The sequence below is a fragment of the Mytilus californianus genome, unplaced genomic scaffold (genome assembly GCF_021869535.1).
Source record: "Mytilus californianus isolate M0D057914Y unplaced genomic scaffold, xbMytCali1.0.p SCAF_4, whole genome shotgun sequence".
NCBI lineage: Eukaryota > Metazoa > Mollusca > Bivalvia > Mytilida > Mytilidae > Mytilus > Mytilus californianus.
This window is the reverse complement of record NW_026262690.1, coordinates 30,082,394-30,103,792: the sequence shown is the minus strand read 5'-3', so window position 1 is coordinate 30,103,792 and position 21,399 is coordinate 30,082,394. Positions and strand designations below refer to the sequence as shown.

The 21,399-nt window shown below is 32.9% G+C and overlaps 1 protein-coding gene across 3 annotated transcripts in view; it reads left to right on the top strand.

Moving 5' to 3' along the window:
• The window catches only part of LOC127739435 (protein stoned-B-like), a 56,476-nt gene extending 46,354 nt beyond the window's left edge, over nt 1–10,122 (top strand). For all 3 annotated transcript variants that reach the window (XM_052251199.1, XM_052251200.1, XM_052251201.1), the window contains one exon: nt 3,832–10,122. In XM_052251199.1, the coding sequence (XP_052107159.1) occupies nt 3,832–4,193 (362 nt within the window). In that variant the 3' untranslated portion in view covers nt 4,194–10,122. The remainder of the gene's footprint in view (nt 1–3,831) is intronic.
• The last annotated feature ends 11,277 nt before the right edge of the window (nt 10,123–21,399 follow it).

The window sequence follows — 21,399 nt, the reverse complement described above, 5'->3', positions numbered from 1 at the left end:
AAATTGTTTTTTGGCCAATAAAGCAAAACTAATTTTAGAGACCTGTGTCCTTTGGTCAATGACAGTTGAAACACAAGTGTAGGACCTCACTATAAGAACATTTAAAAATGCAATTGATATGGAATTATATTTGCTATTTTTCCTCACTTGAGAACTTAGTCATTTTTCAACAAATTCTTCCAAAGATGGTAACAATTTTTGTCTTGTCTGTGATAAAAGTCGCGGAAAGCAAGACATAGGGATTGCTTTTCCGGCAACAGCAGCAACAATTGTTAAGTTTTCTGCTTAAGTTAGTTTGATAGGAACTACTTGTGATAGATCAATGTTATTTTGTATGAAGTTGCATTGCTATCAGTACATATCAGTTTGATTACTATTTTGAGGCCCCGCCCCCTAGGCCATGGTCTAGTGACTATGAATTAATTAGCCATTTTCAATGTTAAGTTTTCTGATTAAGTTAGATTGATAGGAACTACTTGTAAGAGATCAATGATATTTTTTATGAAGTTGCATTGCTATCAGTACATATCAGTTTGATGACTATTTTGAGGCCCCGCCCCCTAGGCCATGGTCCAGTGACTGAATTAATTAGGCATTTTTAATGTTAAGTTTGATTGATAGGAACTACTTGTGATAGATCAATGATATTTTTATGAAGTTGCATTGCTATCAGTGCATATCAGTTTGACGACTATGTGGAGGCCCTGCCCCCTAGGTCATTGTCCAGACTTTGAATAAATTAGCATTTTTCAATGTTAAGTTTTCTGCTTAAATCAGTTTGATAGGAACTACTTGTGTTAGATCAATGATATTTTCTAAAAAGTTGCATTACTATCAGTACTTATCAGTTTGAGGACTATTTCAAGGCCCTGCCCCTAGGTCATGGTCCAGTGACTTTCAATTAATTAACAATTTTCAATGTTTAGTTTCATAGGAACTACTTACAATAGTTAACAATATTTTCTATAAAGTTACATTGCTGTCTGTACATCTCAGTTTGTCAACCATTTCGAGGCCCTGCCCACTAGTTGGTCCAGCGACTTTGAATTAATTAGCAATTTTGCTGTCCATCAGATTGTCTTTTACTGAATTTTATGCTGACAGGCGAGACATATCTCTGTTTCAACAGTTTATTGTTTTTAACCCAGACCTTTGGAACTTCACAGCAGTTAAACCCCTCCCCAAAGTGTGGCATCTGTTTGGCCATGCAAGATGTATAAATTTGCAGCTTTGTCTAGTCAAAATTGCTGACCTTAAATCTGATGCCTCTGCAGTCCCTTGTAGGAACAATACCTTGCTGTCTGTGCATAAAACAACTCTTGCAACTACTCTTTTGAGGGGTCTGAGATGGCCTGTTGCAAGGCTAAATTTTTTCACTATCCAATATACCCTCAATGTCCAGTCGCTTTCTAAATTTGATACCTCAGTAATGCATGCACTACATGTTTTTTGTGATTTGGTCACTCTCCCATATAAAATTACCTCAGTGCAAGTAATAATAAACATATTTGATAAGTGTATATGTATATATGTATATGTTATTTTTGCTTGAATCACCTGGTTTTGACCTCATTTTTTCATAGTTTAGATATTCACGTATGAATATGTTTTTTAGTTACTGGATGAAGAAGATTAACTTTCTTTAGTCTATAGAATTGTTTGCAATGTACTGCCTGTCTGAAATTTAGATCACAACATTTATGATACAACCTTGACCTCATTTTCACACGCCAGTGATCAGGTTAAGTTTTTCATCATAACATTTTGATTCTCATTAACTATACATAATATTGGTCAACAAATTTTGGTATGTGAATTGGTTGTGAAAAGAACAAGTCTGTCTGTAATGGACTGGACTTCATTTTCATGCTCCAACTGTCAGTTTCGGTTTCAGGATTAGATATATTCCTGGAAAACTATACATGGTAATTCAAATATTTAGTGTGTAAAGGTATATGACTGTCTGACATATTTCATATATATTTTGCCTCATTGCTACTCTCAAGTGACCACATTAGGCTTTCTGGATTAGATCTTCTCCTTAGTAACTATGCATGATAGGTCAACACAGTTTGGTAGTATGGTAATATACCAGTAATAAACATTTCAGTAATTAGGAACATTTCCTTGTCAGTTGTAAAAAAATTGTTTGTTCTGTTTTGTAGACTATAATGAGTTTGATTTTAACTAGATTTATAGAAGTTCTTGTTTGCTCAACCTTGTTAACAGGCTTTTGACTAATGTTGTATTCAAATTTGCATAATCAGTCAGGGCTTCTTTAGTACATGTATTATGCAATTTCAAAAACATGCATATTTACATGTGAAAAGGAATTTTCTAATCATTGAAGTCTCTGCAATGGTTTTACAGATTATTAGCAGTGTATTAGTGCTATTTCTTTAAAATCATTGGTCTTGATTCAGGGTTCTCAGTAAGACCAGTTCATGAATCCTGGGACTCATGAACAATTGTCTGGACTCATCATTTGCTAAGCTGATGAGTTCAAAGATGCATCAGTATTGTACAATGTTATATCAACTCAGTCCAATTATCATAATTTCATATTATTAGCTTGATTTGATTTCTTTTGTTGCTCTATTTTATGATAGAGACTTAAATAATGAATAAAGGCCAAAATGTCAAGGATTTTGCTTTTCTTTCCACTGTTTGGCTTGTCATGGCTTAAAATAGTGAGTCCCAGGACTGGCCTACATAAATCCTTATTGATTGCAGGAGGGTTTTAGTTTTGATACTCTTCTGGGTTATAAGAAGGACTTTAAAATTGATATTTGCTGTTCCTCAACGAGCCTTTGGAACTAAGGAGTGAGAGCAAAGACTGGATGGCTAAGTCAGATTAATTTATCCTGTTAGGGTGACATGTCATCCTGCAGACTGTTACCTTGTGAGCCTGTATATTTAAAAATCTGATTTAGCATGTCAGTCTAGCAAGGTATATTCTTATCTCATTATGTAATTGTCCTGAATATGTATGTTACATGTGTTGCTGGATGTTAAACAGTCAGACCTCAGAACAAGTAATTCAAAACATGTTTAGATTTCCCAATGAAAAAAACACTTTAATCATTTTTTTGCGTCTAAAGCACTTTTTTAGATTAATCTTCATCAGGAATTTGCAAGCCAAGGATGTAGAAGACCTAAACACATGAAGAGCTATAAATGACAAATTGGACATACAAACATAGACAAATTCATCTTAGGTCAACTTTGTGTTGTGTTTAATTTAAGAATTACCTCTTGTTTTAATGAGCCAAAGTTGACTTTAATAGTGATGGTGAATAAGTGAAAAGTTGTTAAACAGTGGGACAAATGCCCAGATGATACTACAAATATATTGTTCACAAAGAAAAATTGGAAAAAAGAAATGAGGAACGTTCGAAGATGTGCATAATAAACACTAATTTTACCATTTGAAAAATACTGTACTCTATTACTTTTCCACCTCAGAGATTTCTGATAATCATGTGTGAAATCTTGTCAAATAATTTGTGATCAAAGATTAAGTATTAAGATGGCAAACTGAAGAAAAAAAATCCTCTATTGATGAAAAACTAGCTGAAAACAGAAACTGACACTAACAAATCAAACATTTATTTCATCACATATACACATTTTGACTTACAGAAGTCAAAATAGGAAGACTTATCTACTTTTGAGCTCTGACTTTGACCAATCAATCTTTTTAAATCTGAATTTTTCTTTTTAAGTAACTTTACATTTCAATAATTAGGAGCAATTGAAGAATTGTTTTAGTGGAATTCATATGGTACCTTGACTATGCACTAATAAGAAATATATAAATTTTTCTTTCAGGTGCTTACAAAAATCATTTGTTCAAACTTTCCTTAGAGCTTAGTACTCATGACGTTATTCCAGAGACATTTGAACAAACTGCTGAAGTTCGCTTTACTATGCCATCGTGTACAGCATCACAAACTCAAATTAGGTCAATCTCAGTAGAAAATCCAAATCCCCCAGATAAATGGGTCAGATATGTTGCCAAATATGAATACACTGCAGCAATAAATCACATTGACTATGTGAATAATGTAGTAAGTCCAACAGAGAGTGACATGGATTACAGTATATCGACAAATCCTTCACAATTACTGGTTGAAAAAGGAGAAACAGAAATCCCTGAGAAGGACCAGTCAAGTAGTGATGATGATGACTAAGTCAAGAGAAATCAAGAAGGAAGTTGTTGTCATGTTGTATTAAGGTTCAAAGTGAATCTCGTCTAGAATTCACTATGAATATAGAGGCAATTACTATTCATTATGATAAAATGCTATAATGTTAAGTTAGGATGAGTTGAGAATTGATATGAAAATATCATTTAGCTTTCTACATGATTTTAAGATATCTATTCTTTTCAGGAAAAGATGACTGGAAAGTAGTCTTTGACTATACTACCCTTTCAATGTCTTGAGTGTTCCAAGGTTCCTCTGGTTCTGGACTCAGGGGCGGATCCAGCCATTTATAAAAGGGGGGGGTTCCAACTATATGTCCCCATTAAAATGCATTGATCGTCAAAAAAAAAGGGGGAAACCCCCCCAGGATCCGCCACTGGGACTTAATAATCATTAAACAGACAAAATGATATCAGATTTATATATGTGATTTTAATTCCACCAAATAAGCATTATGTAAAGAAAATGGTCTAAATATTACTCCAATAGTGAGGTAAAACACATGATAAAGGACTTGTTGACAAGCATGATTCAAAAATGCATGTCTTTTGCAAGAAATTTGAAGGTAGTTAATCTGTTATTCTGTTCCACAGTAAATTATAAATTCTGCAATTTCATCAATAAAAGTTTGTGCTTTATTTTATAAAATGTTAGACAACAGGATGCTCCAAATTAGATTTACTAGTAAAATTAGATTATGTTTTATTTCCTTTGCTGGTTCCAATAGTTTCAGTGTGAAATTAATTCTCTGGTTATCAGATAGATATGTTTTAACAGGTATTTTTTCATGTAAAATGTATTAAAATATTGAAGCAATACAACCGCTAGAATAATTATAATTCATACTTTTATTATGCTATACCAACTGCTGGAAATTCTGTCCCAAATTATTCCACTATATTTTATATTTATTATTTTTACAATCAGTTTCTTCTTGTTCCTCTTTTGGAAGCTTAGAATGGTTGCAGATTACACTTATACACACTTATACACCTAACATTAAAAAAGAATGGGACCAGCTCCATTTAGTTCGCTTAAATTGCAAATAAGGATTTAAGGCCAGTTTTACTTTTATTTCAAAATGATAATATTTAGATAGACATTAAAAATACATGGAAATCTTGTGTAGGACTTGGAGGTGCGATGGGGACACTGAAGTGCGATGGTCTGCGCAGAAGTGCGATGGTCCGTTCGCTGATGTGCGATGGTCTATATGACGCCTGGTGTCTTGTTTAAAATCTACAGATGTGCAATTATTTAATTGTTTTATAGTTAGTATATAAAATATTCATTATTGTCTATGTATGTCCTTAGTTACAGTTGCATATTAATGGAGAAATCGTCCTCTTTGATTTTCTGCATGGGAACATAATTCTGCCTTAACATTTTATTTTTACCTGGTTCTTCTCATGAGTTCCTCTTTTACAGTAATATTATAATACAGAGAGTCTGTTTACGAACCCGTGTGTATTTAGAGAATAATGCAACGTTCTAAACTAGAACCTTTTGTAGATTTCGAAAAAAAAGATCCGCTACAGAAGTTAATTCAACCAATCACTCTCCGTTTCCTGTAGTTTATAAGCCCCTTATTAACTCAAAAACCCGAAAACTGCTTCTACAGTAACACAATGTAACGTTGACCTAAAGCAAACAAACTGCCTTCTACATAGACATGAAAAGCATTGAAAATATAGTTTATTTAGTCCATCGCACTTCGTCGTAGCTATCAACAAGATAGCGTCACAATGCCACCATCACACTTCAGCATGACTATCGCGGTTCCGAGTACCATCGCGGTTTAGAGTCCTACATATTGTCATGGTGAAGATGTTTGTAGAAGACTACAATGTAAACAAAGGCCATCTTTTCCCTCAGAGCTATAAGGTTCTTGATTTATCTTTATGCTTATTTATATTGTATAAAATATAAATACTTAAAGTAAAAAATAATTTAATGATCAATTCTAATTATATATATCCTGTCTTTCAATACATGTGTGTTGTGAAATTGTGGAGATTACAATAAATTCTGAAATAAATATGTATAGGTTTTTAAAACCTAGCAAAATATGAATTATTTTCAATTCAGTATATATTCATAATCAATTATATAATTTTTTTCAGTCCTAAGAATTCTTCGCATTTTCCATGTATTTAGTTGATTAAAAAAGAGTAAAACTTTTGCCCATAGTATGCAGTTTGTGTATACATAGGAAAAAAATCCATTTTTCTCGCTAAGCTATTTTGAATTTTCCAATTTTCTGTTTAAGAAAATCCTTATATTCAAAAACTATTCTTTCTGTTGAAGAAAATCTTCAAACTTTTCAAACTAGTCATACAATTCATGTTTCAAGTTATTCAAATGTATAATTAAGGAAACATTGTTTCTTAAAATCACTTTCAATAGTTTACATGTGAACTGTATGCTGTAAGTGAAAATTGAATGCATACTTTGCCGCCAGTGGAATGTTTGAAATGAATCATATGAAATTACAGGATCTCCTAAAATCTGCTTATTTGCATGTTATATTCATTCAAAAAATTTACTGGTTTGAACAGATTTTCATGGGTGGTTTGTCTGCAGGCCACTGTTAAAGTGAATGACTTCAACAGTTCTTTTTAATTATTAAGAATCCTTATGCAACTGTCTAAATAGTTTTGTAAAGTTTTGAAGTTGTCTGAGTGAGTTTTGATTTGTATAAGTTCTTTGTATTTGGTGCTATGAATTGTTTATTACAAGTGCAATGTTCTTCAGTTATATTTATTTATTTATTTAATTGTATAAGGGGAGATAACTTCATAGTTTTTGCACAACCAACAGATTTTTTTATTTATCATTTTTCCAGGCACATGTATCAAAATTATCACTCATTTAAAACATATACGGAGTGCTGACTTTGGGTTTGCCAGGAATTTAGGATAAAAATTGTCATCATTGTGAGGAGATATGCGGACATAAGGTGTTTTTTTTTAGGGGGATGGGAGTATATCAGGATTTTAAAAGTAAAAAAAGGTATCATAAACAAGAGCTTTATGGAGAAGTAATATCAATCTAACTAGATCTGACTTTTATGTTTTTGTTGGTGAGATATAGAATATTGTATTCTATCTATTCAGTGCCCCTAGTATTTATAAAGTACCTAAGAGAGTTATTAAAAACTTTATTTGACCCTGGAATTTATTTTCCAGTTTTCCAGTATGTACTAATGATATATAATGGTAATTGGACTAACATATCAGTTGTAGCACATTAAAGTGATAGTCAATCATATGGGTGTTTATAAGTTGTTACAGGGGCACTTTTACATGTTTTTATAATCATTTATTATTGCCAGTGTGTATAGATGCTGTGATATTTGTTGTTTTTGTTTTCAATACTTTTATTATGTTTTGTATGTTTTCTACTTTTCTGTGTAATCGTTTTATACTACATCTTGCTGATAAGCTAGCTAGCATTTGAAAAATAATTTACATTAGCCAAAGTACTAAAGTTAATCATTACCAAATCAATGAACATTTGCATTTCATAGAAAAGTATTATAAACTGTATAAACTAGTCATGTACAACATTTTTAGACTCCTTCAGATTTAGATTTTGATATGTTGTATAGATGCATGTCTATTAGTGAAGAATATATGTTAACCACTAGATTTGGTTATTTGTGTCATAGTGTTGCTATATCATTGACATATTCCTCACATATCCTTTTGTTTATTATTAAATGTACTCATACAAGATAAGTATCATTTTTTTCAGACTGAAATGATCAAATCTAGAATTTATACTATTTAATTTTTCAACTTGTTATTAATGATCCCTTTTCAAAGAGCTGTTCCCCAGGTTATTTTATATGGAGAGAGCTTGGTATTTTTCCAACACCCTCTTTGGATGTAATTTCCCCAATCAAACAGGAAATGACTGACAATCTATTGTATGTATACAAGGTACAGCCAAACATAGACTCCATCAGCTAGAGTTGTTGTTAGGGTTATTTATATGCAGAGAGCTAGGCATACTCTGGCATGTGTCTTGAGTTATTATCCCCAATCAGACTGTGTATTTCTGTATCCTTGGCAAAAGTTACAGGAAGCCTTTGCCAACATGCTGTGAATGTTTGACATATTGTCAATATGGAATATTAGACCTTAACACCAGCCTATATTAATCCTGTACCGACCAATAGACAATAATGAAAGTAACATACTTGGACAGGAGAGTATCAAACTCTAAAAATAGATTTGTAATAAAAATCACATACACAACAGGACTTCAAAAGATTTGTTGCTTAATATATATGGAAGTCTATTAATTAGATATAAGAAGATGTGGTATGAGTGCCAATGAGACAACTCTCCATCCAAGTCAAAATTTATAAAAGTAAACCATTATAGGTCACAGTACGGTCTTCAACACAGAGCCTTGGCTCACACCGAACAGTAAGCTATAAAGGGCCCCAAAAATTACTAGTGTAAAACCATTCAAACGGGAAAACCAACGGTCTAATCTATATAAAAAACTAGAAACGAGAAACACTTATGAACCACATCAACAAACAACAACTACTGAACATCAGATTCCTGACTTAGGACAGGTGCAAACAAATGCAGTGGGTTTAAACGTTTTAATGGTACCAAACCTTCACCCTTTTTCTGAAACAATAGTGTAACATCACAACATAGAAAGACACACTATAAAATATCAACTGAAATAGCTTAACTCAATCAATGGACATATTAACACCATTGAACATACACTGAACAAATTAATTTGACCTATGATACAATGTAAATACAAAATAAATAAACTAAGGGAAGAATAATAAAAGTAACATGTTATATCGGTATGAAATGTTACACAACTAAAGAAAAACAATATGCTCGAACAAAAATATCAGCCATTTGCAATAACTTTAAACACAGGTAAATGAAAATAATTTTGTTGTTAGGTATACGTGTACAGTTCCAATAGAGAAAGGAAATATTTTACAATTATTAACTCTATTTACAATGAAACTAGAATCATCTTTGTTATAGTGTAACCCTTAGATCATCTTTGTCCTGCCATTTTATTTTGTAGAAGAGGCCACACTAAAAACAAACATTATTGCACTATTTTCTTTTCTAAAGTTTGCATTTGCCTCTGGGTATAATTTCTGCTGTAGCCAAGAGTTGCAAAAGAAATAATAGGTATTTTGGATATATTACCAAAGCAAAAGTGTTTACTCACACAGACTGTTTTCACAATCTTTATTTGATTCTGTAAATAATAACAGTAAATAATGTTTAATACTAAAGTTTTGTTTTTTTATTATATTTTTTTAGGTTTCCACCAAAGCTAAACCAAGAAAAAACATTGTTAGTCTCCAAAGATATAATCAAAAGTGGAAAAAAACAATGCTTGAAAACTATTTTGAAATGTCTGTTCTTAAGAAAATTGTACTTAAAGCTGTTTATAATAATTATTAAGGTTGTATGGAAAATTTTCTTCTGGTTTATCTTATGCATTGCTTAATACATTGAGTAAATTACCTACTACATAAAAGGTTGGCAGATACTTAACAATAATAATGTTATTTCTTGTTAGTAAATGTAAACTGGATTTGAAAGATTTTATATCAATCCTGTAGTGCTTATATGGAACCATGTAATATTCATATAATAATATCAATCATATTTATACATATATATATATGTAATTATTTATAATTTATACATTTGTGAAACATTTTCATATTTGTCAATTACAGGACAAGATGTTTTATTGAACTGACAATACTCATATCTTATATAATCATCATCAGATCTGTTTTATTACGAATATCTAGTCCCTTCATTTTTTATTACAAGGATAGTTACTGCAATTACTGGATGTTAGGAGTTTTGAATTAAGTTGAAAATAAAAAATATAACTTGAATGAGTTATCTTTCTTGATGTGTGTTTTGTACTGATCAATTCATAAATGTTTATCATGTAGATGATGTATGTCGATATAGGATGTTTCATTTGGGTTCAAACTTTTAACTTACAAGTATTCAGTACGATGGATTTCCTATTGGACAGATAACCTTTATTGAAGTCCACTTAATTTACAGTGAAGTTCACAACAGCTATAAATACGCTTTAAAATATTAGGTTTTTCCAGTTTTTATATATATTGGTATGACGTTGGCGTCGTTGTCGTTGTCCGAAGACACATTGGTTTTCGCACAATAACTTTAGTTTAAGTGAATGGATCTCTATGAAATTTTACCATAAGGTTCAATACCACAAAAGGAAGGTTGGGATTGATTTTGGGGGTTATGCTACCAACAGTTAAGGAAAAAGGGGCCAAAAAAAAGCATTTTTCTAGTTTCCAGACAATAACTTGTGGAACGGTGTATGGATCTCTCTGAAATTATACTACAAGTTTCTATACCACAAAGGGATGGTTAGGATTTGCTTTGGGGGTTATGGCTCAAACCGTTTAGGAATTAGGGGCAAAAAAGGGGGAAAAACAGGGGTGTCCTGGTTAAAGGACAAATACTTTAATACAAAACATAATTTAAAGCAGTGTAAGGGAGGTAATTCAAATACATCATTTGAATTACCTCCCTTACACTGCTTTAAATTATGTATAAAGTAATGGTTAATGAACAATTAAGACAATTTAAAAGCAGTGGAAGGGAGGTAATCCAAATACAACGTTTTGATTACCTCCCTTACACTGCTTTTAAATTATGTTTAAAGAAATGTATATTTATAATGAAGACCAGTAAAAATATCTGCAAATGTTGCATCTTTTTTTTGTACCAAAAAATCCATATGAAAGATTTGACACCATATTTTAAATTCTATTATAAAAAAGATTAAGTAAGCACTATGGTAAATTTAAATGAGTAATTATGGTTGCAAACTCCATTGGAAATTTGAATTGAGATTATGACCATATCTTGAGGGAAAGAATTTTTTTTTGGGGAAAAAAGGGGGGTGGGTAAAAAGAAATTGCGAGGGGTCAATTTTTTCTCATTTCAGATTTCAGAAATTAAAAAGAAAAATTCTTCAAATTTTAATTTATTTGCAAAAAAAAGTGTTTGTGGGGGGTAGGGGGGGGCTTAATACCCAACAGCATAGTGTATTGCACAAAAGCAAAAAAAAAGGGGGTAAGTTTTTCTTTTTTTTTGTGGGGGTGGGAGGTCAATTCACAACAGCAAAGTGTATTGCACAAAAGCAAAAAATTGAATATAAATTCAAATCATATAACCAATTCTAAGTTCTTTGACTACAGTTATTCTGTGTCAGAAACCTTTTATGTGTCAAATATTTAATTACAATCCAAATTCAGACCTGTATCAAGCGCGAATATTGTGCTCATTTTTGCCCCAACTGTTCAGGGTTGGACCTCTGCGGTCGTATCCAGCTGCTCTGGAATAAAAAATTCTTAGCATATAGTTGTCTCTTTGTCAGTTCGTTTATCTGTGGGGATGTAATTAACATTTTGAGGGTAATAACTTGAGTATTTGATTTCAATGAAACTTGTTTATATGGAAGTGGGAACGTATATAGATTTTCGGATTCAAAGGTGAAGTTCGATGTTACTAAATATAGAACTCTTTGTTGTTCAAACCAAATGGTTTCTGGATATTTGCTTGAGTATCCCTTGCTGGACTGTAAGGAATTATAAATAGATGGATGATATTTGGAAGGGAAAGAAGCCTATTTATTTTTGGATCAAAAAGGTCAAGGTCTATGTTACTAAAAATTAAAAAAAGCTTTTTGTCTGGATATCAACTTGATTATCACTTGATGGATTAGAATGAAACATAGATTGAAGATATATGGAAGGATAAAAATCCAATTGATGATCAATAGGTAAAAAGGTGCTTATTATAAAAATATTATCATATATTTTGTTTGAACTAAATAGTTCTGGATATTAACTTGAGTTTCACTTGATGGATTGGAATGAAAGTTATAAAGATAACAGATTGAAAAGGGGATAAAAATAAGTTAAAGGTTGACGAGTTTTCCTTTTTGAAATAAAAAGAAACTTATAATGAGTGGGAATATATAGGTACAGGTCAAGAGTCCTATCTATTTTCAGGTCAAAGGTCAAGGTCACAGGTATATATACAATAAGTGCAGTTTAGTGTTTGTTGATGATTACTTGTTGGATATCAACAGTACTTATACAATAGAATTATAGATAAAGGTCAAAAGCCTATGATTTTGAGGTCAAGGTCATAGTTACACAAACATACAGTAACTTCACTCTGCCACATTTTCATGTGCCTATCCAAAGTCGGGAACCTTTTCAGTAGTAGTCGAATGTCATCTATTAATGTTTTTCGTATTCAGAGAATTGGGTGTTGATAGCAGATTTTTGATTGTTGAATATATTCACAACTTGTATAGAAAGATTTTGAGTTCGACACATTGTATGGACACCTATCTATCGTTGAAGACTCTATGTTGTTTTCTAAATGCCTTTCTGGTTATTTATGTCATGGGGTTCACAACTTGTTTAGACTCAGAAAGATTTTGAGTTTGATATATTGTATGGACACATGACTATCGTTGAAGACTCCAGTGTCGGATCCAGGGGGGTTCCGGGGGTTGGAACCCCCCCTTTTTTTTGACGATCAATGCATTTGAATGGGGACATATAGTTGGAACCCCCCTTTATCCTGGGTTAGGAACCCCCCCCCCCCCTTTATAAATGGCTGGATCCGCCCCTGGACTCTATGTTGTTTTCTAACTGCCTTTCTGGTTATTTATGTCATGGGGTTCACAACTTGTTTAGACTCAGAAAGATTTTGAGTTTGACACATTGTATGGACACCTGACTATCGTTGAAGACTCTTTGTTGCTTTCTACATGACTTTCTGGTTATCTATGTCATGGGGTTCACAACTTGTTTAGACTCAGAAAGATTTTGAGTTTGACACATTGTATGGACACCTGACTATCGTTGAAGACTCTTATGTTGTTTTCTAAATGCCTTTCTGGTTATTTATGTCATGGGGTTCACAACTTGTTTAGACTCAGAAAGATTTTGAGTTTGATATATTGTATGGACACATGACTATCGTTGAAGACTCCAGTGTCGGATCCAGGGGGGTTCCGGGGGTTGGAACCCCCCCTTTTTTTTGACGATCAATGCATTTGAATGGGGACATATAGTTGGAACCCCCCTTTATCCTGGGTTAGGAACCCCCCCCCCCCCCCCCCCTTTATAAATGGCTGGATCCGCCCCTGGACTCTATGTTGTTTTCTAACTGCCTTTCTGGTTATTTATGTCATGGGGTTCACAACTTGTTTAGACTCAGAAAGATTTTGAGTTTGACACATTGTATGGAAACCTGACTATCGTTGAAGACTCTTTGTTGCTTTCTACATGACTTTCTGGTTATCTATGTCATGGGGTTCACAACTTGTTTAGACTCAGAAAGATTTTGAGTTTGACACATTGTATGGACACCTGACTATCGTTGAAGACTCTTATGTTGTTTTCTAAATGCCTTTCTGGTTATTTATGTCATGGGGTTCACAACTTGTTTAGACTCAGAAAGATTTTGAGTTTGATATATTGTATGGACACATGACTATCGTTGAAGACTCCAGTGTCGGATCCAGGGGGGTTCCGGGGGTTGGAACCCCCCCTTTTTTTTGACGATCAATGCATTTGAATGGGGACATATAGTTGGAACCCCCCTTTATCCTGGGTTAGGAACCCCCCCCCCCCCCCCCTTTATAAATGGCTGGATCCGCCCCTGGACTCTATGTTGTTTTCTAACTGCCTTTCTGGTTATTTATGTCATGGGGTTCACAACTTGTTTAGACTCAGAAAGATTTTGAGTTTGACACATTGTATGGACACCTGACTATCGTTGAAGACTCTTTGTTGCTTTCTACATGACTTTCTGGTTATCTATGTCATGGGGTTAACAACTTGTTTAGACTCAGAAAGATTTTGAGTTTGACACATTGTATGGACACCTGACTATCGTTGAAGACTCTTATGTTGTTTTCTAAATGCCTTTCTGGTTATTTATGTCATGGGGTTCACAACTTGTTTAGACTCAGAAAGATTTTGAGTTTGACACATTGTATGGACACCTGACTATCGTTGAAGACTCTGCTTTCAAATGCCTTTATGGTTATTTATGTCATTGGGTCAGCTGCCACATGTCACATTGATGTATAACCCACATATATTTCTTATCTAAGCTACAAATAATCTGACATTCTTTGGACGTTAAGCAAACAACAATCAATCAATCAATGATATGAAATTCTACAAAATCTTTGTTTCTAGATAAAATCTTTTAAATACGGATTTTTATGCTTCAAACCCCCACCCCACCCCCACCCTTTCCCCCTTTAAAGGCAACAGGGTCATATAGTTAACATTTATATCACACCTACTCATCCATACTCCCTGGAGTTGGTTTCCAGATGTTAATTTGAGTAAGCCTCCACCATCAATTTTTTTTTATTGGATTTTTTGCGCACATCACACTACTCACATGCACACAAGTCCTTGTATCAAATGTCCAGTATGGATTTTGATGAGTAATGGAATTGAAGTTGACCATGGCGTTTGAAATTCTTAGGGTCCACAAAACACAAATCGAGTACGAATTTGACCAATTTCACGATTGTCATTTCACATTTACCCTCTTTATCAAAGTGGAAATTAACTGGTGCTTTGGTTTCTGCACAATAACTTTAGTAAGCTTCCACCAAATTAGTTTTAATTAGGAATGTCGATAACTACAGATCCAGTTCGGATTTGATAGATTTAATTTTGTCTTTCCAGAGTTATGCTGGTAGTTTAAGCGAGAAATAAGAAACTTGCTTGGTTTTCAGCTCAGAAACTTGAGTTTCCACCAAATCATTTGAAATTTAGAAGTAACGTTTAGGGACCACTAAACACCGTGAGATTAAATTTGAGCGATATACCATAGTCTTTCCAGAGTTTTGCCCCTTTATGAAGTGGAAAAAGGGATTTTTTTTTCTGCACAATAACTTGACTAAGTCTCCACCAAATCGTTTGATATTTGGAAATGTAAGGGACTAACAAACACAGAAATTCTTACCAATTCCATTTTTGTCTTCTTACAGTTATGTTTCTCGATCAATTAGAAATTAGCAAAATCTGTGGTTCCAAGATATTAACTACTGAACCCTTTCTTTCAGAAATAAATGATGCTACATTATATAAGCAGGGGCATCAGTGTCACATTAACGTATGATTGTTGGGGAATATATATACGGGGTGTATTGGACATTTGCCTCCTAATAGACCTAACGGGTAATATAAAAATAAGAAGATGTTATATGATTGCCAATGAGACAACCCTCCACCAGAGACCAATTGACGTAGGAGTAAGCATCTATGATCACTGTACGGCCTTCAACAACGAGCAAATCACATACAGCATAGTAAAATGTAAAAGGTCCCGAAATTAAAAATGTAAAACAAAGCCAGGGCTAGGGAAACCTATTGATTAAATATTCTTCAAAAAGGAGGATGGAAGGATTTTACTGTTTATCAAGACTCGAGCAAGTATTTATAACACGACAGATAAATGTAGATTGAAATTTCAGGAAATAGAACATTTTTTAAATAGTTTACAGAAATATTATGTGTCCCATACCAAGAAGGGTTTAAGCCAAGGTCAGGGAACCCTTGCCCAAATTTTGGCCAAGTGAGTTGTCCTGTGTAAAGGATTCTAGAAGAGTATATAAAACAATTTTAGTTTAAAGGTGACTTTTTTATAAAATATTTTTGGGTATATTGGAGACTATCTATCAGTGTGCGGTCCTGGCAGTACCAATTTTCGACTTCTATTATTCATATGCAAGACCAATGATATTGACATTTTGACATTTAGACAAAACCCTATATTGATGCAATTTGTAACTTTAAAAAAATAAAGAAACAATATATATTTTTCTAATGCATACGGTTGTTTATAATAAAAATTTGTAATACATGTAACTAAAAGCAGTTGTTTGGCTTTTCACAATCTTTTGATGAAATCTTCAACTTTGTAATCATTCAAAATGGATATAACAGACACAATACCAAACCAAATTGTTGTTTTTGAAATACGAAAACAGAAATTATTTGCGTACAGCCACTTTAGTTGTTCCTATAATCTGAAAGTCTTGTTCTGAATCAACAGAAATCATAGGAACTTGTCGATAACATGGCCAAGTTTGCTTTACTATTACTTTGTTACTAGGTGTTGTTGTTTCTTTCAGTACAGGAACAATCATGGCCAACCTGCATTTCAATACATAGGCCAGCACAGTGATATTCTTGGTTTTAGGAACCGATCTTTGTTTACAGGTTGTTGATGCAATACGTCTCTTGAGGTCCTGAAAAATAAAATGCAGATTTTTGATAGTATTGTTCGTTTTTTTCACAACTTTTCTAGCCCAGACCAATTTACAGCTTTACATATTGTGTAGACACTAATGTGAGACTAAATGTAACCTCAAGAGGTGCTTGTGATTTTTTCTATATTTTGTTTTTGCCTAGAGATATCTTTCTCACTGACGAATACACTTTTTCATCTTGCCTAGGGGTATCTTTCTCACTGACGAATACACTTTTTCATCTTGCCTAGGGGTATCTTTTTCACTGACGAATACACTTTTTCATCTTGCCTAGGGGTATCTCTCTTACTAACGAATACACTTTTTCATCTTGCCTAGGGGTATCTGTCTCACTGACGAATACACTTTGTAATCATCATCAGGTATGCTCAAGAACACACTTTTGGGAATCCACATATATAACGTTATATATATACAGAGTATTAAAGAGGGTGGTAAAGGGGGGGGGGGGGTGCTTGCACGGAAAAAAACGTGAAATAAGACATAATTTCACGTTGAACGTGAAATAATTTCTGTCATGAACGTTGCACGAAAAATAAAGACTTTGATGTGAACCTTTTGTGACTGAGTCACTGTCTTCTTGTATATATAAATCATAGTCTCTGTGTTACTTGATATTCCCGATTTAGTATACACATTTATGATATATATGGTTTACGGCTTTTTAAAAAAGTATATAACAATCTTCTTAACTATCAAAATGCAAAATCGATAAGAAACAACATAAAAGGCCTTTCCGCTTTATCAAAAAACAAAATTAAATTCATTTTTTTCTTGACGATTCCTGCCAAGTGTTTGAATTTTATTTGAAAAATACCGAGCACGGAAAATAAGCATTTGAAAATCACGATGCACGTAAAATTAAATAAGCCGAACACGTTGAACGAGGCACCTGTCTTGCACGACTGAACGTCAAATAAAAAAGTGAAAACACGTTGAACGTCAAATAAAAAACGGCGATCACGTTGCACGAAAATAACCCTTTACCACCTTCATTAAACTAAAAGGGTCTTAAACTTTGGTTTAAGTACAATTACATAATTCTTAACTGAAATTTGAGTCAAAATGTATAATTTAAATCAGTTACATAAATATGTATTACTATGGTATCATACGTCTCTGTTTAAATTCTAAAGTCTGAATTCCGACTTTAAAAAAAAATAAAAAATTTTGACTTTTTTAACCTTTAGAATTAAAAAAATTTTAATATTTTTTTTTTTTTTAATTTCTAATAGTGCAAACTGAAAATTTCTACTTTTCCCAAGTATTTAAACTTTAATGATAGTTATTCAAAAATAAACGTTAATTACAAATGACAGAAATACGACATAAATTAATAAGGCGATATTTTACTTTAACTATTGAAGAGGTTGGTTTATAGAGACATTCTTAATTGGCGGATGAATAAGTTGGACGCGTTTAAGGGCATACAAGACAATTTCGATCCCAAGGTGAATTGTTGACGAAAATTTGCATACAAGGTATTTTCCACCTAAGCAATTCAAATATATAATAAAAAATATACCTTCATGTGCTACTTTAAGAGATGAATGGGGTCGAAATTTTAAACATTTACTCAAAGCGAATTTTTGATCTAAGTATGATCTAAACAATTCTTTGGAAATAATTAATTTTTATCAAAGTTTCAGGATTTTAGGAAAAAAAGGCATTTTTGCTGTATATTCATCTAATTTAAAAAAAAATCATCGGTGACTTTTTCATAAAAATTTGTACAAGTAATCTTCATACATAATCAAACCTAATGTCATTTTAAAAATAGAGGGGTCCATGAACTCCTTTTCAAGTTAAATCAGTCTCAATGATAAAAATCAGTCGAAAAAGCATCTTTTCCCGATATGTCGCGAAAAATAACATTTTACGTTAGCAACGTCATTACCTCCACCGTGTATCGTATGCCATTAACGTTGTAACTTGCTAGCTTGGGTCTGATCTTCAAATATCCGCATCGTCACAACTTAGATATTCCAAAACTCCAATGATTAGCCTGACATTCTTATAGTCCGACCTCCCATTGACCCGACAACCTTTTAGTCCTCAATTCAATTTACGGACAGTGATTAATTTCAGTGTCATAAAATTGCCTAACTGGTGTAAGAAAAAAAATGAATGTTCGGAACAGAAGGCCTTTCTTGCCAAAACAAACAAGCAAAAAACTAAAGAATGCAAGTAGCATGCACTGTTTATACATTAAACAAAACGATAGGACATGTGCATAATTTGGCTTTCGCATCATATTAACTAAACAGCCATTTTATTTTCATTTCAGTATTACTATTAATTTGTATTAATTAATTTCCAGTCGACATTAAAGATGACCGTTTTGATCGAACACAATTTTCTGTTATCTTATTTCAATATGTAGGATAACTGAATGAACTAGTCAACAAAGGGACCGCTCATCATACTTAAAGGACAACACAAACTATAAGTTCATACAAATGCCAGCCAAATATTGTAATCATTACCACATTACACAGAATCCATAAACATTATAACTATGCAGACGAGTTTGAGATAAAAGGAGTTTTAGTGTGCGGAAAAAGTTATTTGTAAGGAAAATTTATCATTTAACGCAAATATGTATTTAGAATTATTGTGCATTCAAATGACTTAAAATATATCGAATAATCCTATAGCTATAACTAAAGCTGTTTTTGAAATTTACAAAATTCTTAAGAAATGTCACTCTTTGGATATCTTTTTTATATTTGCATTCTTGAATTAGCTATTCTATGAATGTTAATTGATTTGGTGATAAACAATTCCACCCGACACCATGTCTGACAAGTCTCGTTTCTGATAAATGGCACCTTACCTTAACAGTGCATGGTGTTTTATAAGATAACAATATATGATCGAGCAACTCATTGTCAATGAATAGACTGTGTTTTGTTACTCACTTCTCAGTTGCCGATAGGTGATCCAAGTCGTATTTTTAAATGTAGATTTGGTATCGCCGCTACCCTTTTTTTTTTTTTGCGCAATTTGACCGCCTCCTTTTCTATATAGCCGAAATAGGACACCCAAAAATTGCAAACATGTGAATCAATTTATTGCGTGTATTCCAATTATTCGCAATGAAACTAAAAAAATAAGTAAGTATCAATTTTGTAAGAATTAATTCGGTTTTCGTCTAGTGCAGTTGCCTTTTTCCGTCCATTTGTCTACTTTGATGTTTGGTACGATTTGATTTGTTGTTGTTTTGAAGAGTTTTTGGGATAAAGATTGCAACTATACAATCAAAACCATTCTGTGGCTGGCTAGATAGTTATCAATGTTACAGATCACTACTTTTGATATACACAAAACATAGTGCATCGAGCACAACTTTCTATACATCCTACCCATGAAAATTTCAAGAAATGTATCAATGATATACGGAAATATATACTCAGATACTTAAGTGTATAACCATACGTTATTTTATTTGGCAGCATTTTGTCCAAGGTTATGGTTGTCTTTCTGGTATTGTTTTACATCTAACCCCCTTGTTTGATTAATTTGGTATTTACATTGTATCATAGATCAAATTCATTCGTTCAGTGTATGTTCACTTGTTTTTGTTAATATGTCTTTTGATTGAGTTAAGCCATTTCAATTGATATTTTATAGTGTCTTTCTATGTTGTGATGTTACACTATTGTTTCAGGTAGGGTGAAGGTTGGCGCCTATTAAAACGTTTAAACCCGCTGCATTTGCTTGCACCTGTCCTAAGTCAGGAACCTGATGTTCAGTGTTTGTCGTTTGTTGATGTGGTTCATAAGTGTTTCTCGTTTCTCGTTTTTTATATAGATTAGACCGTTGGTTTTCCTGTTTGAATGGTTTTACACTAGTCATTTTTGGGGCCCTTTATAGCTTGCTGTTCGATGTGAGCCAAGGCTCCGTGTTGAAGGCCGTACTTTGACCTATAATGATTTACTTTTACAAATTGTAACTTGGATGGAGAGTTGTCTCATTGGCACTCATACCACATCTTCTTATATCTATTGTAAATAAAATTACATAAATTGCGCATGTTGCATGAATTTTGTATCTATTCTTAAAATATCAATGATGTCTTTTATAAAGTAATATTTAAAATTTGAGTTATCTTTCGTTATACATAATTGTAGCTGAAACAACCACATATCTCCGATTTATAGTAATGCTTTCCAATGCTAATACATTGCAATGTGTAATTTTTTGTTTCCACTGCAAAATTAATGCAATCTTTACCCTTCAATACTTACAATCAGTTTGATTGCTGGAATGTAATCCATTTGATTCTTTCATGTACATTGTATTGTCAGCTTGTCAAATTTAAAAAAAAAAGTTTTACGGAAGCATGCAGTAACTGTTACGAGTTGGTTGTCCGTTATTGAATATCTGTGTCACAGATGATCACGGATATGTTTCAAATGTCATGAATATCCGAATGAGACTTATCATCGAATTTTACTAAGCATGAGCAAAATTCTATCATATAAGACAAGCTGAAATTGCTCTTTAAAAATATTATATAATTTTAATCCCTTAAAAAATGAAATAAAAATAGAATTTGGAAAAAAAAACATGTTTTCCGACTTTTAATGCATTTCATAATATATCCACAAAGAAGTAATGCCAACAAAATGCTGACGATGAACGAAGTCATTGGACGTTTGTTTCATATTGAATTCATATAAGAATACGACAAAGAAATTTAACAATACCTTTACAATTTCTTTTTTTGATGTACCATCGACTTTCCTAACAGTCATCAAACAATATTGACTAAGAACAATGGTTACCATAGGAACGTTGC